This window comes from Rousettus aegyptiacus, unplaced genomic scaffold (genome assembly GCF_014176215.1).
Source record: "Rousettus aegyptiacus isolate mRouAeg1 unplaced genomic scaffold, mRouAeg1.p scaffold_m13_p_2, whole genome shotgun sequence".
Lineage (NCBI taxonomy): Eukaryota > Metazoa > Chordata > Mammalia > Chiroptera > Pteropodidae > Rousettus > Rousettus aegyptiacus.
In genome coordinates, this window is record NW_023416295.1 from 424,552 (window position 1) to 451,736 (window position 27,185).

A 27,185-nucleotide genomic window follows, 5' to 3' on the forward strand; every position below is an offset into this window, starting at 1 on the left:
GGGGCCTGAGTCCCTGACGCGCCCGCGCGGCCCCAGCGCCTCATGGGAGTTGTAGTCCATCGGCGAGGCTGCACGTGCCCTCAGTCCCCGCACCGCCCACCTCGCCTTCCCCCGGCAGGTAATTTAAAAGCGCCCCGGAGGCGTCTGGAGGCGAGGAGCTGGTAGGAGGACAGTGGCAGTCGGGGCTGCACGCACAGAGCAGTGGCTGCAGGGAAGCAGAGGAGACTCTAGGAGACGCTCTGGGCTCGTCGCGGGTCTTCGCGTGGGGCTGAGAAGTGCGGGCCTCTGGGCCTCAGTGGCTGCGTCTGTACAATGGGCCGGCTCTGTCCTGGCGCCGCCGTGAGGACTTGTGTGAACGGGCTGCTTCCAGTTAACGTTCAGCGCAGGGCGGGCTCGGCGGGGATGCCTGCGCTCGTGCTGGGGCCGGGGACCGGTTCCGCCCGTAGGTGCCGGGACAGCAGGTTGGGGCCCGGGGACGCGGCAGCCCACGGCAGGCGCCGCAGCCTCCGTCGGCCCTCGGCCCCGCGGGCGTGCGGTCTCACGAGGGAGCCATCCTTGCGGCCCCCCCATTTAGGGCGAGGCTGCCGAAAGGCGAGCTCCGCGCTGCTCACCCTTCTCGAACCCAAGGCGGGAGGGAACGGCGTCTGCGGAATCCGGCTGGCTCTCTTTTGGCTCCTCGGAGGCGCCGTAGAAGACTTCTGGTGCGTCCTTAGCAACCGTTAGCGCGGGCTTCTCCGCTCGCGCTCACTGAGTCCCGCCCACGCGCTCCAGTGGTTGGCCTGGGGGGACCTGCCAATCGGCGTGAGTTGCTTTGCTATTGGTCGGTGGGGCTGGAGGCGAAGATCGGCTTCCTTACAAGTGGGTGAAGCGAGCCTGGCCCGGCGGCTCTTGCGGACCTCAGGTGAGGCACTTGCGCTTGAGAGAAAGGCGGCCGGGGCACCACGGGGTTCCGCCGCCCAGCCTCGGTGCGGCTCTCAGACGAGCCAGTGCGAGCCCTGTGCCCTGCCGCTGCCCGCCCCCCTCCGTGAGGCTCCGGTCCGGGTGGCGGCTCGCCGGCTGCGGCCGTTTGCCCCGCGCCGCGCCCTGGGGCCCTGGGCGGGACCTCCCTGGTCCTCTGAGTCCCCGCCTTGGCCCCGTCCCGCCCGGTGCATGGCCCTCAGCTGGCATTAACTGTGCATTTTCTTCATTGTTATTGCTCGTCCTCCCGGAAGGTGAGCTCCAGAATGGAGACTGTCTCGCTCTGAGCGCCGGACGATGCCTGGCTGCGTGTGTGAGCTTTTCAGTAAATGCTTGTGGGATGAATGCGTGAGCCGCGGTGTGCAGTCCCGGCTTCTCGGCTGCCCCGTGCGGCCCTGGGCTTTATCCTTCATCTTACCTTCACCAGTTTTTCTCCTCCATAGAATGGCAGTGGCCTGAGCTGAAAACTCGGGATGTGGTCTTGATGCCTGTCATTCCTTTACCTTCCACGTGTCTTCACTCAGTGACTTGGCAGCAGTTCTTCTTCGAGTCTTCTCTCATGGGTTCCCCTCGCCATCTTTCTGCCATTGCTTTAGTTTAAGACATAATTCCTTGCCTGGAAGGCTGTAGCTTTGGGTCACTCCGCCCCCCGCCCCCCAGCGATCTCCTTGGGCAGGCATAGGGGGCCCTGGGAGTTAGGCCCAGCTGCTCTGAGGCCATCTCCCCCTGTTTGCCTGTGTATTGACCTCCTCCCCAAGGGCGCTGCGGGCATCTCTGCCTGGATGCTTCTTCACAGTGCCAGGCTCAGCGACGCGGGCTTTCCTCAGGAAGCCCTTGCTCACACCTTCCATTCCAGCAGCCATCCTCTGGGTATTGTTTAGGGCGCCCGATGCGGGGAAACACACGGTCTCAGGATGGCGCTGGTGGTGAATGAGGCAGTCGGCCCCCACACCCGAAGTGCAGGGGAAGGCAGGTTTTAGGGTGGATTCATCCAGGGGCTGAGAAGGACGTTCTTGCCCTTGTCTGCCCTGCTGTCCATGGCGCTGGCTTCACGCCGAGGCTGGTTCTATTTCCGCTTTACAGCGGTGTGGGAGCAGTTTGCTTCCCAGCTTGTGTTCCAGTGGCAGAAGGATGGTTGCTTCCAGGAGTTCACCCATAAGGGGAAGGAGCACTTTCCCAGGAGCTCCCTGCAAACCTCTCCTTGCTTCTGTTGGGTCTGAGGTGGGGGTCACGCGCACCCTATGGAATCAAAACTGTCAATGGGAATAGGAATACTCTTGAGGCATCATGAGAGCCTTTCTGGTTGTTTCCCATGGTAAAGCACCCTCTACTCCACTAACACCTCCTCCCCAAACTGCTGTTGCTTTAAAAAAAAATTCTAAAAACCTAGGCCTTGGACTTGCAGGCATTTCTGGTTAGTGTTTAACTCAAAATTAAACCGTGCAAAAGGAAGTGATCTAAGGTCTGGTGAAGCTAGGCTCTGTGCTCTCAGGGGCCAGCCTGTGGCCATGGTGTTGGGGGCTCTGTGGGGCTCTGGTGCTGGTGGTGCGGTGTGCCGGGTGTGCGGAGCAGCGCCGAGCGGCCAGCAGGTAGTGCGAAGCTCCGATCCCATCTGTGCTTTGTGGGTTAGTTGTAGAAGTAGAAAACTATGATCATGTCATTGTTACTTATTGTGGGAATACTCAATGCACTTAGATGCTTAGAGAGGAAATGTAAACCTGTGACATGAAAATGTTGCTGTCTGAAGGAAAGCGACACGCTCTAATGGTGTATTTAATGTCTTTCTAGTTTCCTGCTCATCTGGCTGTCGCTTTTCAGGATTGCCTGCTGGATAAAACATCTCTTAGTTCGTCAGTACATGCTAGTTGATTCATGCAGAAGGATAAATGCAGTGTTAGTCATGAATCATAAGAGTAACGTAAACTTGCTTAAACCCACCACCCAGATTTGGAACTGGGGGCCTCTGTGCTGTCATGTCCTCGCTGTCCCAGCCCGCTGGACCCACAGAGGAAAGCTCCCGCCTGAAGTTTGGGTTTGCCACATGTGTGTCCCTAAGTGATATGTTTAGACTGGGGGCGTGTTATAAAAGGTAATCCTACTACTGATAGTTTTTTTGTAACCTGAGTTTTTTCATTTATTATAGGTCTAAGATTTGTCCTTGTGTGTGTAGCATTTGTCGTCATTCTGTAATTCATAACAAGAGTGTACAGAATTTGAAATCTATTTTCTTGCTGATGAACATTTAGGTTTATTCTTTTATCTTTTTTGTTGTTGTGAACCACGCTGCCCTGAACATTCGCGTGTGTGATTTGCTACCCATGTGTAAGAATTTCTATGGAATATAAATCTAACAGTGGGATATACCATCCCAGTAGGCAAATGTTTGACTTAAAATTGTTTTCTAAAGAAATTAATTTGTTAGGGTTCACACCGAGTCACATCTTACTAACATTTGGTATTGTTGGAATTCTTAATTTTTGCTGATTTAGCAGGTATGAAATTGTGATTATGATAACAGTTAAGCCTCTTGTGATAAGTTTTTTGGCCACTAGGGCCTCCTCTCCTGTGAAATTCTTGCTCCTATCTCTTGTCCATTTTCCTATTGGGCTGTGTCTTTTCAAATCAGAAAAAAAAACAAAACCGACCTTTTACTGTATCCTGGGTATTAATTTTCTGTTACATATGTGGCAAATATCTTCTCCCAAATTGTGGCTTATTTCATTTTTTTAATGTTTTTTTTTTCTTTTTGGTGCGTGAACATTCTCAACTTTAATGTTAAATTTATCAATCTTATTTTATAGCTAGAGCTTTTTGTGTCTTGTTTAAGAAAACTTACCCAACCCAAAGACTTACAGAAAGTCTGTCCAATTTTTCTTCAAAAAGTTTAGTGTTTTGGCTTTGACAAAGACATCTTTGACCGTGGGTGCTGCTTTTTCCGAATGACATTTCCATACCTCTGTCGCATTGTTCCCCACTGGGGCCGTGAGTCGTCCCAGCATTTTCACAGATTCGAGCAGCCCGTGTTTTCTCGGTGGTAACTAACACCCCCTTGGTCATGTGTCCAGCGCTCACAGGCGCGAGGCCCTCGGTTGGGCTCTGTGTTGTTCCTTTGCTCACTTTGGTTATTCCTGTCAGTCACACCGACACAATGACTGTGGCTTCGTATTGAGTTTTCACGTCTGATGGCTTGAGTGTCCCCACCAAGGTCCTGGCTCTGTGGGTGAATTTCTTTGTCATCGACGGTCGCTCAAGCTTATCTCTTCAATGGTCCTTCCTGTCCAGTCTCTCTCCAATTAGATGTTAGGTTATCTTAGTCTTTATCTCCTAACTTCTCTCTCATATTTTTATGTGCTTGTTTCTCTGTTACTTTCTGGGCTCTTTATTCAACTATATCTTCCAAGTCGCAAATTTTCTTTTCGGCCGTAGCTGCATGCCTGTTTTACCCATCCATCAATATTAAAACTTAACTCATCGGGATGTAATTTGTAGATGGTCAAACATGCCCATAAGTACTCGGCTCGGTGAGTTCTGAGACGCGTGTACAGCCGTGTGGGCACAGACGCAGTCAGGTTAGATGACCCCTTCATCACGCGAAGAGTTTCCTCCGTCCGCTTTCTCGGCCCGGCCTCCGCCCTGCCCACCGTCGGCCCGAGGCAGCCACCGCTCTGCTCTCTGGTCCTGTGAACCGCGTTGGTCTTTTCTGGTGTTTGTGTTACCGGCACCTGCAGGGTGTGTCTGTTGAGTCCGCCGCCTCATGCAGCCTGAGCGCCCTGCGATGCATGCATGGCGCGGTCCTTGTCCTGAGCTCGTCCGCCTTTCCTGCCGCGCGCAGCCACCCGTGTGGATGTACCCCCCTCCGCCTGCCTCGTCTCGCAGCGGCGGGCGCCGCGGGCGAGGCCGTCGCCCACCGGAGGCCGTGCGGGCGCGTGCTTCCCCTTCTCTCGGGCAGGTGCCTGGGAGCGCCGCCGCCGTGTCCTTGGGCGGGCGGCCAGCTGCTTTCGAAGGCGCGCGTCCGTGTGCGCCCCAGCGGGGACCTGCGGCGGCGGCGGCTCCACGCCCTGCCCAGCGCCGCGTCGCCGTTCTCTGCTCTCGCTGTCCTCGTGGTCGTGCCCGTTCTCTGCTCTCGGCTGTCCTCGTGGTCGTGCGGTGACGGCTCACGCATTTCCCTGATGACTAATGGCGGTGACCATTTCCTCGCGTGTTTCTATGCGCTTTGTGTGCCTTCTTTGTTCAAAACCTGTCCCTTCTACCCCCCTTCTCAAAGACCGGCTGGTTGCTGCTCTCGAGTCTTTGGGGTTTCCTGAGTATGTGGCCGTGTCTTCTGGGAAGGGAGGCACCGTTACGCCCTCCTCTCAGCACACATGCCCCTCATTTTCCTCGCCCGTGTGCCCTGGCTGGGACTCCCCGGGCGGCGCTGGCCAGAGGAGGCCAGAAGGTGGCCTCCGTGCCTGACCTCGCGAGGGACGTGGCGTCTCTCCGCACGAGGTGCGCCGCTGGCTGCAGCTTCTTCACACCTGCCCCTCACACCTGCGGCAGGTGTCCGGCTTCCCGGTCACTGAGTTTTTTTCTTAGGAAGAGGGGCGGGTTTTGTTAGAGGTGTTTTCTCCACCAATTGATAACGATACTGGGCGTTTTCCTCTTAGGCCTGTCCACAGGGTGGGTCACATGGATTTTCAGGTTTTAAACCAGCCTCGTACCCGACTCCGTCGCGGCGTGTTACCTTCTCTACACATCACTTCATGAGTTCGCCGGTCTTTCGTGGCGGGTTTTTACATCTTGGTCATGCGAGTTATCAGCCTGTATTTTTCTTTTCCAGCCATGATGTCGGGGTGGTGGTCCGGCCTCACAAGCCGGGTTAGACACACCCCCTCCTTTTTTCTTCTCCAGAAGCCTTCGTGCCGTGTCGATGCCATTTCCCTCCTGACTGCTTGACGGACTTCACCAGTGAAGCTGTCTGGGCAAGTTTGAATTACAGATGCTTTTGTTAATCCTAAAATATTAAAAAATTTTACTTCTGAAAAGCGCGTTTCTTTCTAAACCTCGCTAGTTATTTTTGAGATACTCGCGCTCCTTCGTGGCTTCGTTTATGTTTTTAGCATGCACGCAGGCGCTCGCGTGTCTTGCCTGTGCTTTGGTTTTCCTGTACACGGTCGCTCGTGGCTGCTTGTCTCCTTGTCTGCCTCACGGGGAGGGGGCACCCTCGGCTGGTCCCAGCTTTGGAAGACCGCGGGCCTGTGTTTAGGCCGCCGTGCTTTGGAGGGGGTCACTTCCGCCAAGGGCCCGGGGCGCTACTGAGTTAGGGCCACCCTGGCTCTCCCTAACAGTCACTGGCTGCTTTTAGGGGCCTTCGGGTTGCCCTCATCTCTCTTTGGACGACTTGCTCTCCCAGGTCTGGCATTGGAAGCTTCTCCTACTTGCCGGTGGCTCAGCGATGCCGCGGAGACGGACATCCTGGTGAGACCCGGTTGTTTGAGATGCGGGGCCAGGCACGTATCCAGCCCGCTGCATTCTCAGCGTGTTTAAAGAAGTTTTGTCTGTTCTTAAATCCACCGAATGCATTTTTGTCCATGGAAAGTTACACAGATGCAATTTTATCCCATGCTCTCGTCACCACATGAAAAATTATATATCAGGTTTACAAACCGTTAACTGAAAGACACTGCCCTCCTGTCTGAATGAATCTTGGTGATGTCCTTGAGGCCAGGGCAGAACCGGGTGGGTGGCCTCCTTGGAATTCCGTGCTAGACTGCGGTGGCGTGGGAAACGCCGGTCCTCTGCCCAGCCCGGGTCCACCTGTGCTGGAAGGGGCCTTGTGCACGCAGGTGTGGGTGCCCTGCCTGCCGGTGAAGCTTCCTGTGCCTGCGGAGGCCACTCTTCAGCTGGTCCTCAGGTCCACACGCTGATATGGGGGACTATGCGGGGCAGAGGCCCGGGCAAGTCTTAGAGGTGCGGTCTGGGCCCCGTGGCCGGGAGCTCCGGGGTTCAGCACCCCTAGAAGGGGTCTAGAAGAGGGGATGCAGGCCCTGGGTAGACACGGCTCCCTGGCCTGTGGACCCCTCGCTTCGTCAAGGCCACCTGGCCTGGGGTTCCATGCCCTCGTTCTGTGCTGTGGTTACGGAACATGTCTCATGGGAGGAAACTTGGCGATAGTCACGTGGGACTTTCCTATAGTTTTTCTTCTATCTACATGCAAATCTACAAGTATCTACAAATAAAAAGTTAAAAACAAGGCCCCAGACTCTCAGCCTCAGACTCCTGCCGCCGTGTCAGTGGATGCTCTACGCACGATTCCAGTGCCGCTGGGCGGACCCGCCGGCCTCGTGGTGTCGGAGGCGCGCTTCTCGAGCTGAGCGCGTTTCTGGTGCATGTGGCCTGCAGTTCGGTCTCCCGGCCCTCACCCACTCCTCTTCCTCTTCCCCCCATCTCTTCCGAGATGTCTGGGCACATGTCAGCACGACCTGGGCTCAATAGTCCCCAGGCCGCAGGCTCTGGCCCAGGCGGCCGTGGCCGCATGTGTCCTGGGGCCAGGCTCCATTCAGCCTCGGGGAGAATGCATTGGGCCTAGTGCCGCTGCGTTGTCCACTGTGGGCGCTGATCAGGGTCCCCTTGCTTTCCAGGTGACGACTGTCGCGTGGCCCGCCATCTCCTGATGGAGGATAGAGGCTCACCGGCCTTTGAAGAGGAGCAGTGGTACCTGTGTGGGGACCTGTCCTCGCCGGCGCCCACCGAGGGCCCTGCCGTGCAGACCAGCAAGTCCTTGTCCTCGGCCCACAGACACCTGAACAGAAGGAATGGCCTTTCGAAACTCTGCCAGAGCAGGATGGCACTCTCCGGTGATGACCTCCTTTGGTCGTCGTGGGCGTCAGCCGTGACGACGACGCGTGACTCGCTCGTCCGTCGGGTTGGGTGCTGGGTGCGCGCCAGTGGCCGGGGCTGCAGGCCCTCCTGCTGCGTGCGCTCTGCGTGATTCTAGGCAGGAGACTCCTTTTCAGCCGGTGGGTGGAGTTCACCTCCGTATTTCAGGGTCGAAATAGAGTGAAGTGTTATTTCTCACTTCAGGGCGTGTGGCGACACTGTCCTGGCCTGCGCTGCGTTACAAATGACACGTGGTTTGCCTGAGTGGCTCAGCCGATGTGCATGGACCGCAGTGCGGGCTCACGTGGTCCTCCGATGCGGGCAGCCGACCTCACAGCGTGGGGGCGGTGCTCCGGGGGCTGGGGGCATCTGCTGCCCGCCCGCTCACCCATTACTCCAAGTCAGCCAGTGCCCCCAGAGTCCGGACACCCCTGGGCCCGGACACAGTGAGAAAGACAGCGTCACTCGGGCCCCAAAGGGCTTGTTGCCTGGGGGTGCTTGAGGAGACAGCAGCGGCAGGCTTGGAGCTGGCCAGGCCTGGAGCACAGGGGTCTGTTAGGACGGTGGGGAGGCCTGGAGCCGGAGGAGCGGGGCTGTAGGGGAGGGGTGGTGGCTCTGGTCTCAAGTTGACGAGCAGGGACAGTGGTGGCAGGGCTTGGCACCCAGCTGGCCTGCTGGGAGTGCGGAGGGCGGCCAGGGGCAGGCTGGAGAGGGCCGGAGACGCTGCGGGGGCCAGTGGGCTGCGAGGCGGGCGGCCCACCCCTCAGAAGCCTGGGCTGCAGGGGGCCTGCGGACAGGTCACAGGCGGGAGCAGGGGCTGAGCTGACCTTGGCACTGGCTGCCTGTGGAGACAAGGGCCGGGGCGGGGGCCACTGAGAAAGTCGGGGACTCCTCAGTGAAGGACCCAGAGGAGACTGGGAGGCGACTCAGGTTCGTTGGGTGTTTGAGCCACCAGAAGGATGGAGCAGACATTCCCGAGGCAGGAGAGCAGGTGGCCAGTGGCTGGGCTGCGGGAGGGTGAGTGTGGGGCCCACGGCAGGCACCCCCGATGGAGCCTCTGTAAAGCCGCCCCCGCCTGGGGGTGGAGCCGAGGCTCTGAGGCTGAGCAGGTGCAGTGGGGAGGTGGCAGGGAGCCGGCGAGACGGGGCGCTCTGCCAGGGCAGGCCCAGCAAGGCCGAGGGCGGCGTAGGGGGGCCCTCTGGGCAGCCGCTGGAGGTATTGGGAGCGTGGTCTGTCTGGAGAAGAGGAGCGACCTGGCGGGGAGGGAAGGAGGGAGTGGAGACGGCACTGAGATTTGTGCCTTTCCAGGAGCGAGTGACAGGGCCGTAGCTGGGCTGCGGGCCCTGGCGTGGTGGGCGTGAGCACGCCCCTTGGCTGGGTAGGGACCTCAGAGTGCGACTTGCACGGCAGGGCAGGCTCTGCGTGGCCGTGGAGCCCGGGTGACCGCGCGGGCTCCGGACGTGCAGGCAGCGTGAACCGCCTCTCAGGAGACCTCGCTCCCCGACTCGCCGCCGCCGGCGAGGGCCGCGTGCTTCACGCGTCAGGCGGGCTCCCGGCAGCCCCACGAGGTCTGGAGCTTCCTTTCCTTTTCTTTCCAGAAGACAGATGGAGCTCTTACTGCCTGTCATCACTGGCTGCCCAAAATATTTGCACAAGCAAACTGCACTGCCCGGCCACGCCTGAGCAGGCAGACGCGGCCGGGTCCCTGGGCAGCACGTCCTGCTGCTCCCTGCTCCGTGGCCTGTCCTCAGGGTGCCCCCCGCCCCTGCTCCCGGCCCCCGCGGGCAACCCGAACAAGGCCATCTTCACTGTGGACGCCAAGACCTCGGAGGTATGTGCTCAGCTGCGTGACACAGCCGTGGGTTTGGGGTCCCTGCCTTCACCCTGTAACCTCAAACAAGAATGTGTGCATTTTAAGCGCAATTAGAAAAACATCTAGTTTTACCTATATACTAAAAAAAGAGATGAATTCAGAGACCCAAGTTTGAATTGGTCAAAACAAATTGAATCCTGTCATCAAGATGAAGATCAGGGTGAGGATCAGTCCGCCGTTTACGCCTGCTTGCTCAGTGTTGATTCCACTGCAGTAAGAACGCACGTTCAACATATGAATTAAATGGGTTAGCGTAACGCGCATCTGAAACTCAAGACGGGCAGGAAGCGCGGGGCAGATCCCAACTCTGCCTCCAGGTGTGGATGATGTGGCACACCCGCCTTGGCAGGCACAGACTCCAAACCCACGGCTGTGTCACGCAGCCGACGCCCTGGCCCTCGGACGCTCTCCTCTCCGTGCTGTGGAGACGCGGGCGGTCTGGAGGGCCACCTGCTGCGAGCCTGCCCGTGGTGGCTGGGGAGAGGCTGGGTCTCTGGGCCTCCCTGGCTGGTGCCCGCGCCACCTTCTCCATTTTTGGGAGTCAGGGATGCTGCTGGTGACGCCAGCTCCTCCCCTGCAACCCTCAGATCCTGGTTGCCAATGACAACGCTTGCCAGCTCCTGGGGTACAGCAGCCACGACCTGATTGGCCAGAAGCTCACTCAGTTCTTCCTGAAGCCGGACTCCGATGTGGTGGAGGCCCTCAGCGAGGAGCACTTGGAGGCTGACGGCCACGCCGCCGTCGCGTTCGGCACAGTGGTGAGTGCGGGCCTGGACCGGTGGCCAGCCCCGAGCGTGCCCCGGGGAGCCCGCCGAAGATGTGGCTGGCGTGGTCAGCGTGGGTGCCGCCCTCCGCTCCGCAGAGGGGTGGGGAGCAGCTGGGGGCGTCACCAGCACAGGCCACGTGCGCTGGCCTGGCGCGCTCCCTGCTGGAGGGTAGATGCTGGTAGCATTTGCAAACCTGCAAGGTGCCACACACAGCAGGTTCCCAAAAGGCAAACGCGATTCACCGTCCTCCCATCTAAACCCCACCTTGTGTTCGGTGGCACTGGGGCGGCCGTGAGACCGGAAGTTCCCGGAGCGGGGCCTCCTGCCGCGTGACGTGTTCAGCCCGGACGCTACCAGGCTGAGCTGCGTGTTAGATGCTGAGCCCTGAGCTTTGGGAAGAAGTTAGATGGAACCCACTGAGTACATCTGAGAAAGCCCCGTCCGGGGACCTGACTGCTGAGAGGGAAATGAAGAGTCAGCGTGTGTCACGTCTGTGTCTTTAAGAAACAGCAGATACTGCTGCTGATAAAACCTCTTAGAACATTCACTCAGATTGTAAGGCTCAGTGTCAGAAACCTGGTCTGCACTTTGTTTAAATTCCAAAACGTCAGGCAGGTGAGCAGCACCTGGAAGTGCCCGCGTGCCGGGAGCCGGGCGGGTGCCAGCGCGAGCCTGTCCCTGCCCACAGGTGGACGTGGTGAGCCGCGGCGGGGAGAAGATCCCGGTGTCCGTGTGGCTGAAGAGGGTGGAGCAGGAGCACAGCCTGTGCTGTGTGGTCGTGCTGGAGCCCGTGGAGAGGGTCTCGGCCTGGGTGGCCTTCCGGAGCGATGTGAGTTTGCATCCCGTTCCTCCTCCGCCAGCACACGGCAGTCTGTCCCAGTGGGCGCCTTCGGGCAGAAGGAGAATGCGAGGGTTCTCGAGGGCCAGCCCGCACCCGCCTAGCCCCGCAGCGCCCGCGCGCGCGCGAAGGGGCCCAGCCTGCCCGTGTCCGCGCCTCATCCGTGGAATGAGGCCTGGCCACCATCACTCAGGGCTGCCCTAACGACGCCTCAGTGGAGCAACGAGCGCGCAACCCGGGGCGGCGGCCGCCCGCACGCGCACTGGGGACGCGCCTCTCACGCGTGCCGCCCGTGGGTGCCGGGCTTGCGCTTTCGTCCGCCCGCGGAAGGGGAGGGTGGCGCCGTGCACGTGCACCTCGTGCCCCCCCGGCACGGGGCGGAGTTGACGGGCTTGCTCGCAGCTCAGGGTGGGGCTGACGTTCCCTGAACTTTGAAGCTGAAGTGCGAGGAGCTTGTACCATGGCGCTTACCGCTGGCTTTTCCTCCCAGGGAGCCATAACGTCGTGCGACAGTCTCTTCGCTCATCTCCACGGCTACGAGTGTGGGGAGGATGTGGTCGGGCAGCACGTCACAGACCTGATCCCGTCCCTGCAGCTCCCTCCGCCTGGCGAGCACGTCCCCGTGGTAGGAGCCCCGAGCGCCGGCACCAGCCGCCCCCGAGCCCTGCCCTGGCCGGCGCTCTGCCTGCCCCGGGGAGACTGAGGGAGGAGGGCAGAGGCGTGGGGAGCTGGGTGCCCTGGGGACCCCCTGGTGAGCGTGGCACACACTTCAGCCTGAAGCATCGAGACTCAGCGTGTGAGCGGCTGCGCGCACTCAGTGGCATCCTTTCAGGCCCTCAAGATCCAGAGGTCTGTGGGAAGAGCCAAGGACGGCGCCACCTTTCCTCTGAGCATCAAGCTGAAGTCCAGACCCGGCAGGGAGGAGGCAGCGGGCGGCCCGGGGGCCCCGCCGCAGGGTTACTGGGCCTCCGTCTGGGCGTTCTCCACCGTCAGTGGCCTTGTCACCCTCCTGCCGGACGGGACCATCTACGGCATCAACCACAGCTTCGCGCTGACGCTGTTCGGTTACGGGAAGTCTGAGCTCCTGGGCAAGGTGGGGCCTCCCCGCGGGGTGCTGGTCCGTGCCCCACAGCCCAGTCCCACAGCTTCCGCCTCTTCCCGCCCTGCTTGCCGGCCCCACGCCCCGTTCATTTCTCTGGACCCCACACCGAGTGCCCCGTGACCCCGTGGGCCATCCCCAGAGCCACCCGAGGAGGGGAGGGGCTCTTGGACGGGGGTGTGGCACGGCCGTGGCAGTTCTCTCTGCACCCCCAGATGGGGCTTGTCGGCACGGCCCCGACTCTGCTGGGTGCCACGGGCAGCCGTCACATGGTCAGCGTCAGAGGAAGGTGCTTCTGCAACCTTCTTGTACCGCACTTTCTCTGAGTTCCTTGACTGTAAGGAGGAAGAAGTCTCCACGCTGAGGGCCAGGCTGCCAGGAGTGGTGGCTGTCCCTTTCCTCTTCTCCAAGGCCGCGAAGCAGCCCTGTATCAGCTGCTGTAAACAGACCACCAGAGACCCGGTGTGTTTTGGTCACGAGTCGGCCCTTTGGGCTAAGCTCGAGTGGAACAGCTCGTTTTGTTCCCCGTGGTATCGGCCGCGGTGGCACCCTCCCCAGGCTCGTCCAGTCCGCTGGGGCTACGCCTTAGGCAGCCTCAGAATGCCCCTCCTCCGGCGGTCTCAGTGGTTCCCCGGGCTCCCGTACGTGATGGCCTGGCTGGTCTGGCTCCTAGATGCAGGTGCAGGCCCGGCGTGTGCCCCACGGGCTGCGGCACAGAGCGGAGCGCCCGTCCTCTCTTGTCAGACACTGGGGCAGACCCCAGACCCAGTGACCTCATCTGGGCCGCCAGAAACAGGTCTCGCTGTTGTGTGATAGAAATACCAAGAAGAAAGGGGGCTGGTCCCTCAGAGAGAGTGTTGTGGACTCCCCCTGACCCCGGGGGTTAGAGTGTGTTCTAGATTCACGGGGCCAGGGCCAGCTGGGAGCAGGGCATGCTGGCTCAGGGAAGGCCCGTGTCCTTGCGGCCCCTGGGCCTGGACCCTCAGAGGCCACGCCCAGCACCGCCCGTTACCCGGAGGCCCCTGCCGGACCCCAGGGGTCAATTTTCTGTGGCCTGAGGTCCTTTTGTCTTTTACTGCCAGGGCACAGTCACTCTGAGAGCTGAGTGAGCAGTTTGTAGACACGGGCTCCCAGGCCTGAGGAGAACATGGGGCGAAGGTTAGGCGTCCGCTGAGAGGTGCGGAGGTGTCGGAACAACCTGCCTCACAGGGCGTTCGTTTCGTCTTTTTGACCAGAAAAAGGGGGAAAGTCATGAATTCCTTGTTGACTGTGAGGCCCGTCAGAGGAGTTCGAGGGGTCTCCCTCCCCTGGAGGAACGACACACCCGGAGACCTGGCCTGCTCGCTGTGGCTTCCTTTTCTCCCCGGGGCGAGCGGGGCAGACGGCGGGGCGGGGACTAGTGGGGACGGCAGGCTGGCCTGCCGCGGGGTCCGAGTGCTGCCGTCTCTTTTCTAGAACATCACCTTCCTGATCCCTGGCTTCTACCACCACATGGAGCTCGCGTACGACTGTTCCTTACTGCCGCCGGACCTGGCCCGCTGCCTGGACCTGGGCAGCCGGAGTGGGCCCAGGGAGCTGACCGGGGACCCCCAGCAGGGCCGGGGTGAGGCCTGCCCCACCCTGCCCGTGCCGCCCCAGGGGACTACAGGGCGCCGGGCTGTGGTTTACGCGCTCTCACCTGAGGACTGATTTGTGAAAAGACCTGGTGTTTGGATAAACACAGTGGACTTAGTGCAGTTGCTGAGGGAATAATGTGACTGCAGCAGCTGACTGGGAACACGTGTGCCGTGTCAGCCGGTGATCTTCAGACCCCTTGTTAACACGGGGTTTCCTTTATGCTGTTGCCGAGATGCGTTGGAGACGTGGTGCCGGCCAGAGGCTGCGATCCTCTCGTCCGGCTGCTGGCTAATGAGAGTGGTCTCGCCCCTCTGGCGCGATGGACCTGCAGTGTGCTACGCCCTGTTGTAGAGAGTCGCATGAGGCCCCGCAGAGCTGGTGGGGAGGCAGGTGACTCGCAGCGTAGGTGCCAAGTATGGGAAGGGACTAGAACTCAGGAGGATGTGCAACCTTGGCTCTTGGGCCCAGGAGGCCCCCTGGAGAGGTGGCGGGGACAGCATTCCAGGGCGGGACAGCAGCTCCACGTGTGGCCAGGAGGTAGCAGCAGCCAGGCTGCGGGGCCGTGGGCTCATCTTAGGAGCTGGAGCCCTGAGCAGGCGATCGGCCGATGAGGGCCCTGCTCTAACTCGTGTCAGTGGGCTCATGTTGCTGAGGACAGGGCCCAGGACAAAGTCCAGGACAAAGCGGGGAGAGCAGAGGGTGCTGGCCTGATCTGGGGTGCCTGTTGAGTGTTGAGAGGTGGCTGGATCCGGGACATGCTGCGGACAGGGGTGCCGGAGTTTAGGAGGCCAGCCCTGCCCATCTGTTGAGTCATGGGGAGAGGAAGAGATTCGTCTGCGGGGGACCGACAAATAGAAAACACTCTCTTTTGCTAGGTCCAGGGGCTAACGTGCTTGCTAGTGACCACACACTGCCACGAGACGACACCCTAAAGCCACTGGGCAGCCAAGAAGCCATCACTGAGTCCCAGGCCCAAGTGGACCCTGGAGGTGGTCACCCTTCTTCCCTCCCCTCTCAGCTCACTCCGGGGTAAGTCCTGTGAGAGGTGCAGCTGCACCGAAGGCCAAGTTCCTCCACGTGACCTGGTGCAGGCCCCAGCAGCCTCTGTGTGACGTCCGTCATTTACCTGTAAGGAAGTTACTTTTAGTAGTTTCCAGAGAACTGATAACAGAATTTTCTCATTTTTAGAACCATTTGAATCTGTTCTCTGTGTGCAAGCTTAAATGAAGTATTCTATTTATACTAAATGTTCATATTGGAAAATTTGGAAAATTTAGGAAAGTAAGAATAAAAAACCCGCTATCATAGTCCTCTTGTGCATAGCATGCAGTCACGTGCCACACACTGGGCGGGCGTGTGACCCTCAGCCCTATCTGCCCTCTCACCGGGACCCAGCAGCCCTCTTGCCCTGGGGCCAGCACGCAGGTCAGAGGGGCTGTCTTTGAACTTGAACTATGCATCCCTCACATCTGGTTTCCTTTGCTCATCGTGTCTGAGAGATTTAGCCATGTCGTCACGTTTTCCAGTGTTCTTGAAGTGATTTCAAAAATGTGTGATACATGAATACGTATGCTTTTTTATAAAGTACAGGAGAATAACAAAAAACTAAGTTCTCCTAATTAGATCCCAGCCTCCCCCAGGGCACCACCGTGAGCAGTTGTATCTTTCTAGAGCATTCCTCAACGCACTTAACTATAAAAGTACATGATGCATGTGCGTGCACGTACTCACGCACGGCTGTCTTTGTTCCTCTAACACTAATAGGATCACGCCGCACCGGGCGTCCTCCGTGCACACGCACGCGTGCACACACGTGTATGTCTCGAAGACCTTTCTGTGTGGCGCAGGCTCTAGCCGCCTCACGTCCAACCCTCGGTTCGGGGGAGTTTCCTGTGGGCGGGTGTTCGGCTGCTTCCCGTCGTTTGCTTAGACTCCCTGGCCTCTCCCTGCTTGACCGCGGAGCCCGCTCTTGGTGATGTGAGCAGTGCGGCTGCTCACGCTCCTTGCCGCGTGCTCATCCACAGGCGAGGGGCGGCTCTGCCCGGCAGGGTGCATGCCGCAGGCCGGGCCTGCGCCGAGGCCGCTGGCTGCGGGGGCGGCTCGGGGGGCACGTGCCGGGCTCTGCGCTGGGCTCAGCGCCGTGCAGTGAGGGCGTGCCCCCAGTGAGTCGCTCCGGGGCTCCCCCCGCGGCGGGCAGCCCGGCCTCAGCCCTGAGCGGGGATCGGCGTCCCCGCCGCGCACGGGGCCGGCACACCACTCCCTCCGCTCATTTGCTCACTCGTGTACTCGCTCAGCAGGGGAACATTGCGAACGACTCGCAGGCTCGTTTCATGGTCCAGGCGAGGAAATGAGCTGAACGAGTGGAAACAGCGAGGCCGGGGGTGGAGGAGCGGGGAGGGGAGCGAGACCCTGAGCGTTTTGTGTTCTGGGGGCCGCGCCAGTGTCGTGCGGTGCCGGTGCCCCGGGCGCTCGGCCGTCCTCCCGGCCGGCTGCCGAGGAAGCCGAGGGGGCCGTGGACTGCAGACGAGGTGCGAGGCCCTGAGCGAAGCCCCCAGACAGCCGGGGCGTCTCGGGTCGCCCTGTCTCCGCTGCTCATCACAGCTCGCAGACTTGGGCAGTGGAGGAGAAGGGAAGGAGGGGAGAAGCCCCCCCCCACACACACACACTTCCTCATCTCAGCCAGAGTTTAGGGACGGAGCCACACCTGGCTGCTGGGGAGGCGTGGAGGTGGGCACAGTGCAGAGCTGCCCCGGCCCTGACCCTGCGGCCACATCAGAGGGGTGGCTGCCTGCTTGGCCAGGGGAGCGAGACGCTGCTGCCTCACCCGCCGCAGAGGACCTGCCGGCCCCCGAGGCCAGCACGGGGCTGGTCTCCTCCGTCGATGGATGGGGTGGAGGGGCGGATGTGGCGGGAGATGCAGATAACGTCCGCCTGGCCTTTGCAGCCCCTGGCCTCGCCCCACGGCTGCCAGCCGACTTCTCTGCCCCTCAGTGCTGTGCTCGTGGCTCCCTCCTCTGTGGCCCCCGTCCTCGTTCCCGAGGGTCTCCGTGAACCTCTGCAGTGAGGTCGGCCAGGTCGGCGGCGTGTTTGCCCGGCGAGGCCGCGCGTGGCTGCATTCTGTTCGTCTCGGTGCCGGTGTTCGGCCTGGGGCTGGCGCAAGTCTGTCAGGTGGGCGCCACAGCAGCTGGGCCAGCCGCCTGTCACCCGTCTGGGCTGTGGCAGCCTCTTCCTTGGTGGCCACCCTGTGCTGAACATGCCCGTGGGCCCTCTGTCCCATCTCTCAGGAGCCCGGCAGCCCCTATCCCAGGCCCTCCCGGTTCTTGTATTGGCCCTTCTGAGCTGTTTCCCGTTGGCTGTGAGGTCAGGTGCTATGTGCAGCCGGTCACAGGTCAGCTTTGTGCAGGACACACAACACTCTCGAGTCTCTTCTCCCCTCTGTTCCCGCCCTCCGCAGGGCGCCCGCCCACGGGGAAGGGCATGCCGACTCGGCCTTCAGCCTGTGGCCCTGGGCGCTCTGCGGCAGTCTCTGAGTAATCACTGCTAAACGTGGATTCGGCTGGAAATATGAGTTGGTGCTTTTATAATTTGTTTAAAAAATTTAGTGTTTTTTTCTGTCCTAAGTTTATACTGTTAAATGCTTTGTACTTGTCTCTAATAGAGGGGAAAGCCGTGGGATCTCTCTTTTTGACTCCTCCATGGCTCCTAAGTGTTATCTGTATCATGATCCCCAGGGTGGACAGCATTCCCGGAGGAAGCCCGGCAGCCCAGGAACGGTCACTGCCCGAGGAGCAGCGGGACCCAGGCCCGCAGAGAGCGGAACCTGCCCCAACAGAGAGCCTCCAACAGGACCTCCTGGGAGGAGGCAGGTCCGACATGGTGGATACCAGGTCATTTGTCTCGTGTGACAGTTCTGAAGCTCGGACCCCAGCCGAGGACGGGCACGAAAGCGCGGCAACAGGTGGCCCGTCGCAGGCCGCGCAGCCGGAGTGCGCGGACCTGAGCAGTGCCAGTGACCCAGGCCTTCGGGGTGACTCTGCAGGGCAGCCGACAGGGGTGGGCCTGCCGGAGCTGCACCCTGGACACGGGGGCGAGCACAACATGCCCCAGGGGAGCCCGGCCTCGGCTCCCAGCCCCTCTGGGCCGCGACTCTCGGCCTCCAGGCCCGCTTTGGAGGAGCCGTGGCTGGGAGCGCAGAGTGACCGGGAGGAGCTGCGGACCTGCTTGATTAAGGAGCAGCTGTCCAGGTCGAGCTTTGGGGGGCTTCTGGGCATCTCATACATTGAGCCGGTCCCAGCCGAGCACCCCTCGCTCTCTGCCCCTGTGTCGCTGTGTGACCTCGGAGGCCAAGACCTGCACGCCGGCCGCTCGGGCAGCTCCGCGGCCTGCTACGCCCTGGCCACAGATGTCCCCGGCACCCTGGATGCTGTGGGGGCCCGGGAGGCCAGTGGGAATTCGTTCTCCTGGAACCTCAAGGAGCTCGTTTTCAGCGAGTGGGCAGACCGAACTTCTTCGAACTGCTCCTGCGCCTCGTCTGAGCGTGTGGGGACAGCCTCTCCGTCACTGGCGGGTTCCGATGTGGACGTGAGCGCGGTGCACGGGCCGAGGGCAGAGGCCGTGGATGACAGGGAGCTGTTACTGCTGGCTGGCACCTGCTGTGCTCTCGGCGAAGGCCAGCGCTTCCATGAGGGCCCTCTGGACCGCGACCGGCCAGAACTGTCTGACACCTGTTTGGAGTCCTTGGAGTGTGACGGCACGAGTGGCAGAGAGAGCCCGGGCTGCATCCTGGCCATGCTGGGAGCCGGCCCCGCGGACAGGTGCCTGCGGGAGGAGCCGAGGCTGAGCATCCAGGTCACCTCCACGCCTGTGAGAGGGGACAGCTCGGCGACGCCCAGGGCCGCCAGCCCGCAGCACGAGATCCAGGAGGGGACCTACGCCGGGAGCTGCTGCCACCGGGATGGCTCGCTGCTGAGTGCGTCCCGGGGGAGGCGCGGGCCCGAGCGCCACGCGGTGGCCGGCGGGGCTTCTCCCAGCAGGGTTTCGAAGATGAGGATGACAAGTGCGCGTGGCCAGGAAGGGTGGGCTCCGGGAGCCGCAGGCCCAGTCTTGGGCGTCACCCTGAGGGGCGGAGTGAGGAGCCAAGGGAGGCGTTCGTGGTGGTTCTTCATGAGCCTTTGGGGTTCAGGCTGCCCCGATCTCTGAAAGTCCTCTCTGTGGGAGGGTGTCAGACTCAGGCCCTTTCGCCTGCCCCTTGGAGGCTCGTTTTGTTTGCTTTATTTTCACCCTTATTTTCCTCATTTCGTAATAGGTAACGTTATTTCAGTTATTTCTTCATTGCTGATTCTGTAGTGTTGCTTAGTAAGGCTTTGACTCTAAACTTTAAAAAGTTAGTAAGTAATACATGTTACTTAGAGAAATATTAGAAAATAGAAACAAGAAGAAAATTGCCTGTAAGCCCCCCGCCCGTGAAAAAGACACCCAGGCCTGTTTTGATGTTTCCCCTGCGGGGGGCGCGCATGAGGACGCGGCCACACGTGTGTGTGTGCGGGTGGCTCCTCGTGGCTCCACGGCCCGCGCAGGCGCGTGTGCACCGGAGCCCCCACGCTCCTTCACTCGTGCGTCAGGCGTGTCGGGGGCAGGTCTCCCAAGCGCTTCCCATGCACGCGAGGCCGCTCTCCACGCCTCCCCTGTCCTGGGTGCCCTCTGCCCACTGTCCCCGTGTGTCCCCGTGCCACGCAGGCGAGAGGGCTTTCTTCCTCAGGAATCAGCCAGGGCTGTGTGTTCTCGCCTCCCCGTCCAGGTGTGCACTTCCAGGTGAAGCGGGTGGAGCTCCGGGGCCCCACGCCCCTCTTCTGCTGCTGGCTGGTGAAGGACCTCCTGCACAGCCACCTGGCCCCCGCCCCGCGGACCCACCTGCTCCTGGCCAGCCTGCCCAGCTCCAGCCACTCCGTGTGCGAGCTCCCCGGGTCCGGCCTGGGCCAGGTGGGCCTCCGCCCCAGCCCCGCCTTTCCCCGTGGGGAGGGTGCTCAGCCAGCGCGACTCTCCCCTGGGATGGGAGAGGGGCTGTTTGTGGCTTTTTAACACTGTCTTCTAACGTCCCGTGTAAGTTTGAAGCCACATGTAGGATTTTAAGTGTGCGTGTGCCCTACGTGCAGGGTGGGGTGTGAACACACTGACTGCGTGTCGAGGCCACCTGGCTCTCAGCCCAGGTCCCCAAGGGCACGGGAGGCCCGAGTGCTGCTGTTCCCACACCTGCCGCCGCCGCCTCCCTGCTGGCGCGGCCGCGTATGGCCCCGCAGACCGCCCTTCGCACTTGCAGACGCTCCGGAGCTGGCCGTGGTTCGCGGAAGCCCCTGGGGCGGTGGAGCTGGAAGGGCTGGCGGCCTGCGAGGGCGCCTACTCCCGCAAGTACAGCACGCTGAGCCCCCTGGGCAGCGGGGCCTTCGGCTTCGTGTGGACCGCAGTGCACAAGGAGGAGAACAAGGAGGTACTCGGCCGCTGGAGGGCAGCGGGCTGGGCCCCCCCACCCCTGGAGGGCAGCACGGGGTCCTGCCCCCGGCCTGCTGCTCGCTGACGCTGGGGTTTGCCAAAGCTGCGTGTCTGAGCCGACACGTCGTGCATCTGCGCCAAGGTCTTCCTGCTGCGAGCGACGTTTCGGGGGGCCCCTGGCGGTGGTCCAGGTGAACGGTCGCCCCTCTGCCCCCGTGACGGCTGTCTCTCCTTTTCTGTTTGGGTCTCACCTCGCTTTGCCTTCCCTCCTGTCGCCTGGCAGGACCCGCAGAGCCCGGTGGAGTGACAGGTACGCCACGCTCCGGCCGCGTCCCTGTGCGTTACCCTGGCCCCGCTTATTTCCTGATGGGTACCTTCTGTTTGAGGATATTCCGTTTTATTTTCCGCTAATTTTTTTTGTAAAGAATAAGTGTTGAGTTCTATCCAATATCTTTTTAGCGTCTTTTGAGATGAGCATATCTATGTTCCCTTTACTGACATAAAGGGCTCCCGTTCGTAGAATCAGGCCTTGATTGTATTTTAACGCCCTTTTAATGTGTTGCTGAATAAGGTTTGCAAACGTTTTTATTTGGAACTTTTTCCCCATTTCTTTTTCTTCTCTGTCTGAGCAGAGGCGTGCTGGCCTGCAGAGGTGTGCCGGCCTGCGGGGGGCGCCGGCCTGCGGGGGTGCAGCGGCCTGACCTGCAGCCAGTGCATGCGGCGTTGTGCCTGGGGCCGTTTCTGTGGCCAGTGGTGTCCCCTTGGCTGTCCAAACCATTACGTTCCCTCTCTTTTCTTTGCTAGACTTGTCGAAGAATTGTCTGTTCCATTCATCAAATATTTTTGTTTTCTTTTAATTTTTTCTCACACTTTCTGTGAGTTACTGTTGCCATTTTTCCAGCTTATTGGATGAGTAGCGTTTAAGCTGTTTCTCACACTAAACGCATGTACAGCGTTGGGTCTTCTGCGTGCGCTTCGGCCACGTTGACACATACTGCTACTGCCGTCACGTGCTTCCCCGCCGCCTAATTCTTAAGTTCCCATTGTCACCTTTGATTTATCTGAGTCGGATCTTCTCGTTCTTGTTTTGGATCAGGAATCCGATAAGCCCTACGGGTTTCTCAGACCTTTAGACCCAAAGGAAGAAGAAGGAAGCCCCGAAGTTCTCTTGGGTTAAAAGGAAACCCATGAATACTTTTGCCTTTCAGAAAACAGAGATGTCATTTTACATACTGTTAGGCCATTTTTAAGGGCAGCGCCCAACCAGAAAATAGACTCTTAAGGGTTAAGCTACAGCTCACAGGATGGCACAGTCCTGGGGTCTTGCTCAAGTGAGTTTGGGGGAGTTTTGCCATCTTAACAGTATCGAATCGCGTCACCCAGGAACATGGGGTGTCGTTCCACTTATTTAGATCTTCATTTTCTCTTGACAATGTTCTTGTAGTTTTCAGTGTACAACTCTTGTCCTTTTGTTAAGTCTCCATTATTTTTATGTCCAGTTTCTTCTCTTTCCTGAGTTATTTTTTCATTTGTTGGAATATATTTGTCATTAATTTTCCGATAGGCCTTTTTCCTCTCAGAACTTTTTAGATACCGTATCTGGTGTCATCTAGTGTAATTTTGGAGTGACTTTCTCTGCCAGCAACTTGATCATCATCATCTCCTTCTCCTCCTCCTTACTTCTCCTTCCCCCCTCCTTCTTCCTCCTTCTTCCTTTCTTCTTCTCTCTTCTTCTTTTTTTTCTTTTAAATTGGACTTCAGGAGTTTCAGCAGGATGTATTTCTGTGTGTATGTTCCTTATTTTTGCTTGAGACTTGGTAAAACTTTGACCCAAGTCTTTGAAGCTTGCTTTATCTGAAGAGAATCCTGTCCGTCTGTAAATTCTCCCCCGTCTTTCTCACCCCCTGCTTTCCACTGACGCTCACCTGAGGTGTGTGCGGGGCTTGGGGAGCGGGGAGCCTTCCTTCCTGTCTGCCTGCGCTCCGCAGCGGGCCAGGCAGCAGACACTCCCTGTTACCCGCTGGACTAGAGGTTCGTCCCCCACCCCCCGGCCACCCTCCCTGGAAGTGGCAAGCTCATCTTTTCACTTCCTCTTGAAGCTCTCGTCTGGCCTGTCCAGTCATGGTGACCCTCCCTTCGAAGGGTCTTCAGAATTCGTCCACTTGTCACCGCTCACATGCTGGCGTCCAAACCATCGGATTGGGAGAGACACTTCACACCGCAGACCTCTCAAGTGCCCTTCCCGCCTCTTCCCGGGCTCTGCTGCCGCCCCAGCCGCCTCTCATCCCTCGGCCTCACCCCAGCGTCCTCCGCCTCCCCGAGCTCCTCCCAGCGGCCCCTCCCTTCCCGGCGTCATCTTCCGGCACTCGCTCCCCCAGGCCCAGGATGCGCTCGGGGTCTTTCTTCCCCGAGAGCGAGCTTGCCGTCATCTCGTTCGGGGTCTCACTGAGGTTGGGGCCGGCCTGGCCCACGGTCACTGTCCGTGAGTCGCTCCTTCGGCCGCGTGCCTGGCACTCGCCTGGCTGCGGGTATTCTGTTGAGAGACAAGGTTACCATGCAGCGACCTACAGGCTTATTTCCGTTACAGGTGGCGCCTTTTGCCGTTGCGTTTCCTGGTGGCCGTCACCAGCCGCTCAGGGCGCCTCCCTCCTACCCCTCTGAGTCCATCCCTCTAGCCGAGCCCCAGCTGGTTCTCAGAGCCGACAGGAATGACAGTCGTTCAGTTTCTAGTTCTCAGGCCTCTGGTGTCATTTTCTCAGCTAGGACGTCCCGTCCTCCGCTGAGAAATCAGGGTGATGCAGGGTGTTCTGGGAGTGCCTGTACTGAGGTCTGCAGGGCCCCCTCTTTCCGCCAGAGGCCACGGCCACTCAGCCGCTGTCCTCCTGCCGCGGGGCTTGTTAATCGGCCTCTTCCGTCACGTCCCGGGGTTCGGGCAGGTGCGCATGCAGGTTCCTGCTGCCGCCACGAGCTGCCATGGGCAGCAGGTCCCATGGCCCTGGGCGAACGTCCGCAGCCATTTCTCCCCTCTGCTCCCCGCTCAGGTGGTAGTGAAGTTCATTAAGAAGGAGAAGGTTCTGGAGGATTGCTGGGTCGAGGATCCCAAACTTGGAAAAGTGACGTTGGAGATCGCGATTCTGTCCAGCGTGGAGCACGCCAACATCATCAAGGTGGAGCGCGGTTCAGGTCTCGCGGCCCCGACGGCTCCCCGGAGGTGGTGTCCACGTGTGTCTGCCGGCGTCTCGGCAGCGCCGGACCCAGCGCTGTCTCTCCCCAGGTCTTGGACGTGTTCGAGAACCAGGGCTTCTTCCAGCTGGTGATGGAGAAGCACGGCTCCGGCCTGGACCTCTTCGCGTTCATCGACCGCCACCCCAGCCTGGACGAGCCGCTGGCCAGTCACATCTTCCGGCAGGTGAGCGGGGGCCCGGCGGTTCACACTCGGTCCCCTCTCTGGGATGGACTCAGTCTTCGGTTTTGGATTTCATAGAGAGAGAGTTTGAGAACGCTGTGGTTGAGGTGCAGCGGGGGAGGCTGGACAGGACGGCCGAGGCCAGACACCGCCCCAAAGAGGGGGAGGTGGCTGTAGTGTCTCAGCCTGCCTGACACACATGGACGGTCCACGCCGGCCTCAAAGTGGGCAGCAGCTGCCCGCGGGCTCGGCTGGGCCCCGTCCACCACCAGGGGGTCGTCACTTATCTGCCGTAGGGTCGCCTAGCACGGCACGGTTCTGGCAAAAAGGACCTCCCGTCCCTCCGTCTCCCTGTGTCGGAGGATCACCCAGGCGTTCGCTTTGCTTCACGGCAGAGACCCGTCTCTGAGACCCGGGGGTCTGAGGTAGCAGTGGGGGCCGCCTGCGAGGGGCTGCTGCCGCCTGACCGATTCCAGGGCAGCCGACACAGGCGGTCACAGTGCTCAGCACGCCGCGGTTCACAGGAAGCGCCAAAGCCCGTCAGTAAATCGCGTGCGTGGCGAGTGCTGTCACATGTAAGCGTGGACTCAGCTTTGTAGAACCGCATCGTCAGCTGGACATATGTGTGTGTGTGGTGCCAGCGCTGAGTCCTGCCTGCTCGTGGCAGCGTTTGGGGCCTGCGACCAGCTCTCCGGGCAGCTGGGGCACACGGGGACCTGTGCAAAGAGCGGCTTCCAAGCCAGATGCGAGTTCTCTTGAGCCCTTTGTGGTTAATGAACCTGATGGAACTTTCCACGTTCAGGTTAATGTGTGGTTTCTGTTTCCCGCCTGGACCCTGATCTGTGTGTGAGCACATATGCGTGTGCATGAATGTCTACATGTGTATGTGCGTGCATGAGTGCACACCTGTGTGTGCACGTGTGCATTGTAAACGTGTGTGGGTATACACGTGCAAGTATGTATACATTCGCATATATGTGTATGAAAATACGCATTTACCTATTGGTCATAAGTTAATTAATTGGGCTTAATTAACCTTCTATTCACTATTGCATCTGATTCAAAGATATTCATTTTTGAATATAAAATTGTCTCCGATGATCAAAGTGACTGACTGCATCCACGAGTCACTGTGTGGATTGGTACAGTCGGTGTCCAGACCACGACTGGTCTTTACCAATCCACAGAAACGTAACGGAAATCCTGCCTTTGTTATCTGCCACCGGGCATGCGGTCCGGGCGCCCCTTCCGAGTCGGGCGCGTCATCGGGCTTGCGGAGGTGGAGCTGTCCCGCAGGCAGGACTGTCAGTCACGTCGCTGCGAGTCCTGCACACAGCGGGGGCCACAGCGGGCACTCAGCCTCGCGTCAGAGGTCGCAGACTTGGCTCCTAACTGCCGCACGAGCCCTGAACCGAAGGTGCCATGCGAGGCTCTCCCAGGGCCACCTCCCAGCCCCCACGCAGCGAAGCGCCCCACGTATCTCTAGCTTCTGCTCAGGCCTGTGTGTCCTTCCTGCGAGGTGGTCATGGCGTGTGGCATGGGGTGAGTGAGTGTCCGCCAGAACGTTTCCATCAGTAGCCTGGAGGCGGCGAGGACCTACGGCTTCGTGTTCACGTGCGGGACGGGCAGTGGGGGCCTAACAGGTTTGCTAAGAGGGCAGATCTTGTGCTGTGTCCTCATCACAAATGATATCAATAATGCAGTTTTCAAAGAGTCACGCGGTCACCTTGCTGACTTGTGGGCGCGGCCACCTGGCGCCACCTGCTTCTGGCGGGCTGCCCCGCCGTGCGCCGCGGCCCGGCCGCCCTGTCGCTGCCCCACTGTGCGCGACAGCACTGTCTCCTTTGGTGTCGCTCTTTCTTTTGTCTGCCCACCTTGTTCGAGTCGCGTGTCGCACTTGGACTGCCTTGTGAAAAGCCCCTGTGGCCCGGTTCCAGCTGGTGTCGGCGGTGGCGTACCTGCGCTCGAGGGGCGTCATCCACCGCGACATCAAGGACGAGAACATCGTCATCGCCGAGGACTTCACCATCAAGCTCATCGACTTTGGCTCCGCAGCCTACCTGGAGCGGGGCCGGCTGTTCTACACCTTCTGCGGGACCATTGAGTACTGCGCACCCGAGGTCCTCATGGGGAGCCCGTACGTATGGGCGGGGCCACCCCCGGGGCGGCAGGTGGGGACGTGGCTTCCCTTCGTGCCTCTGTGATGGCGACGTGGAGGGCTGAAGTGAGCGGCAGGCGGGCAAAGCGATACTGGTCAGGAGGAGCCGGCCGACGGGGACAGGGTTTCCCTCTGTCATTTTCTCAACTTTAATCTTTTCGATTTTATATGATAAAGTTAAGGAAAAGATAAAAGAGGCCCAAAAGATGGGACCCTTCAAATGAGTGAAGAGGATTCTTCTTTAGTTGGGTCGACTTACTTCGATGACAGGAATAACTATCTATCGCAGTGAAATATTGTCGGGCCGGCCGCAGAGCAAGGAAATCAAGCCATAGAAGCGGCACGGACCCCGCGGGGCAGCTTCCCCGGCTGCAGGAGCTGTGCCGGGCCCGCCCCGGCCTCCCGCTCTTGCCGGGGGCAGTGGCAGTCCCAGGGCTGTGGCCGAGTTGCCACCCCTGCAGGGGGAGCTGTGAGGCTGCCCTGGGCGGGGCCTGCACCCCGGGGACTCAGGACATCGCGGCCCAGTGTGCTGGGGCTTGAGTGTGTCTGTTTCTGTCTCGTCCGCACAGCAACAAAGCGTCTTTACACGTGCGACGTGGACTTTGTCAGGGCGGACCCAGGCCACAGGCGCTTCCCTGTCCCGCCTGCACGTAACACGTGTGTCAGTGAGTCAGGTGGCTCTCGCTGCCCCGACAGGAGAGGCGCAGCCAGGACAGACCGTCGCGGCGGCGGGTGGCCCTCGCTGCCACAGCACTTGGCACTGCGCCCTCTGCGCCTGCGTCTTTCGGTCTTGTTCTCCTGTGACAGGCGTGGGGACACTCAGACTTGGCTGGAGCTGGACTTGAACCCGGCACCTGAGTCTAGGGCGTTGGCTCGTAGCCACTGCTATTTCCGTGCCGGGCCTCAGGCTCCCAGAGAAAGCAGCACTGGTGTGAGAAGGGACCAGGGGCTCTGATCACCGTGTCTGCTCGAACCCCGATGCATTTCAGGGTCAGGAAGGCTGCAGGCTGCTCGCATGGAGCCACCGCCCCCGCCTGTCCCCGCCCGCTACAGGCCAGGCCGGCCCCGAGAGCAGATGCCCAGGCGGTGGTTCGTGGCCGAGGGTGAGGGCGCGCTGAAGAAGCCCTCC

General features: G+C 60.2%; 1 protein-coding gene across 17 annotated transcripts in view; it reads left to right on the forward strand.

Annotated features, from left to right (window-relative positions):
* The first annotated feature begins 37 nt into the window (after positions 1-37).
* Positions 38-27,185, forward strand: part of PASK (PAS domain containing serine/threonine kinase) — a 31,768-nt gene continuing 4,620 nt past the window's right edge. For 2 of the 17 annotated variants that reach the window (XM_036237930.1, XM_036237931.1), the window contains exons 1-15: positions 38-118; positions 7,575-7,790; positions 9,411-9,643; positions 10,273-10,443; positions 11,141-11,281; positions 11,781-11,915; positions 12,123-12,383; positions 13,845-13,992; positions 14,882-15,035; positions 17,738-19,062; positions 19,804-19,985; positions 20,323-20,490; positions 23,534-23,659; positions 23,767-23,901; positions 25,836-26,035. In XM_036237930.1, coding sequence (XP_036093823.1) covers positions 43-118; positions 7,575-7,790; positions 9,411-9,643; positions 10,273-10,443; positions 11,141-11,281; positions 11,781-11,915; positions 12,123-12,383; positions 13,845-13,992; positions 14,882-15,035; positions 17,738-19,062; positions 19,804-19,985; positions 20,323-20,490; positions 23,534-23,659; positions 23,767-23,901; positions 25,836-26,035 — 3,671 coding nt within the window. In that variant the 5' untranslated portion in view covers positions 38-42. The other 15 variants (XM_036237933.1, XM_036237932.1, XR_004955971.1 and 12 more) reach the window with 15 other exon arrangements.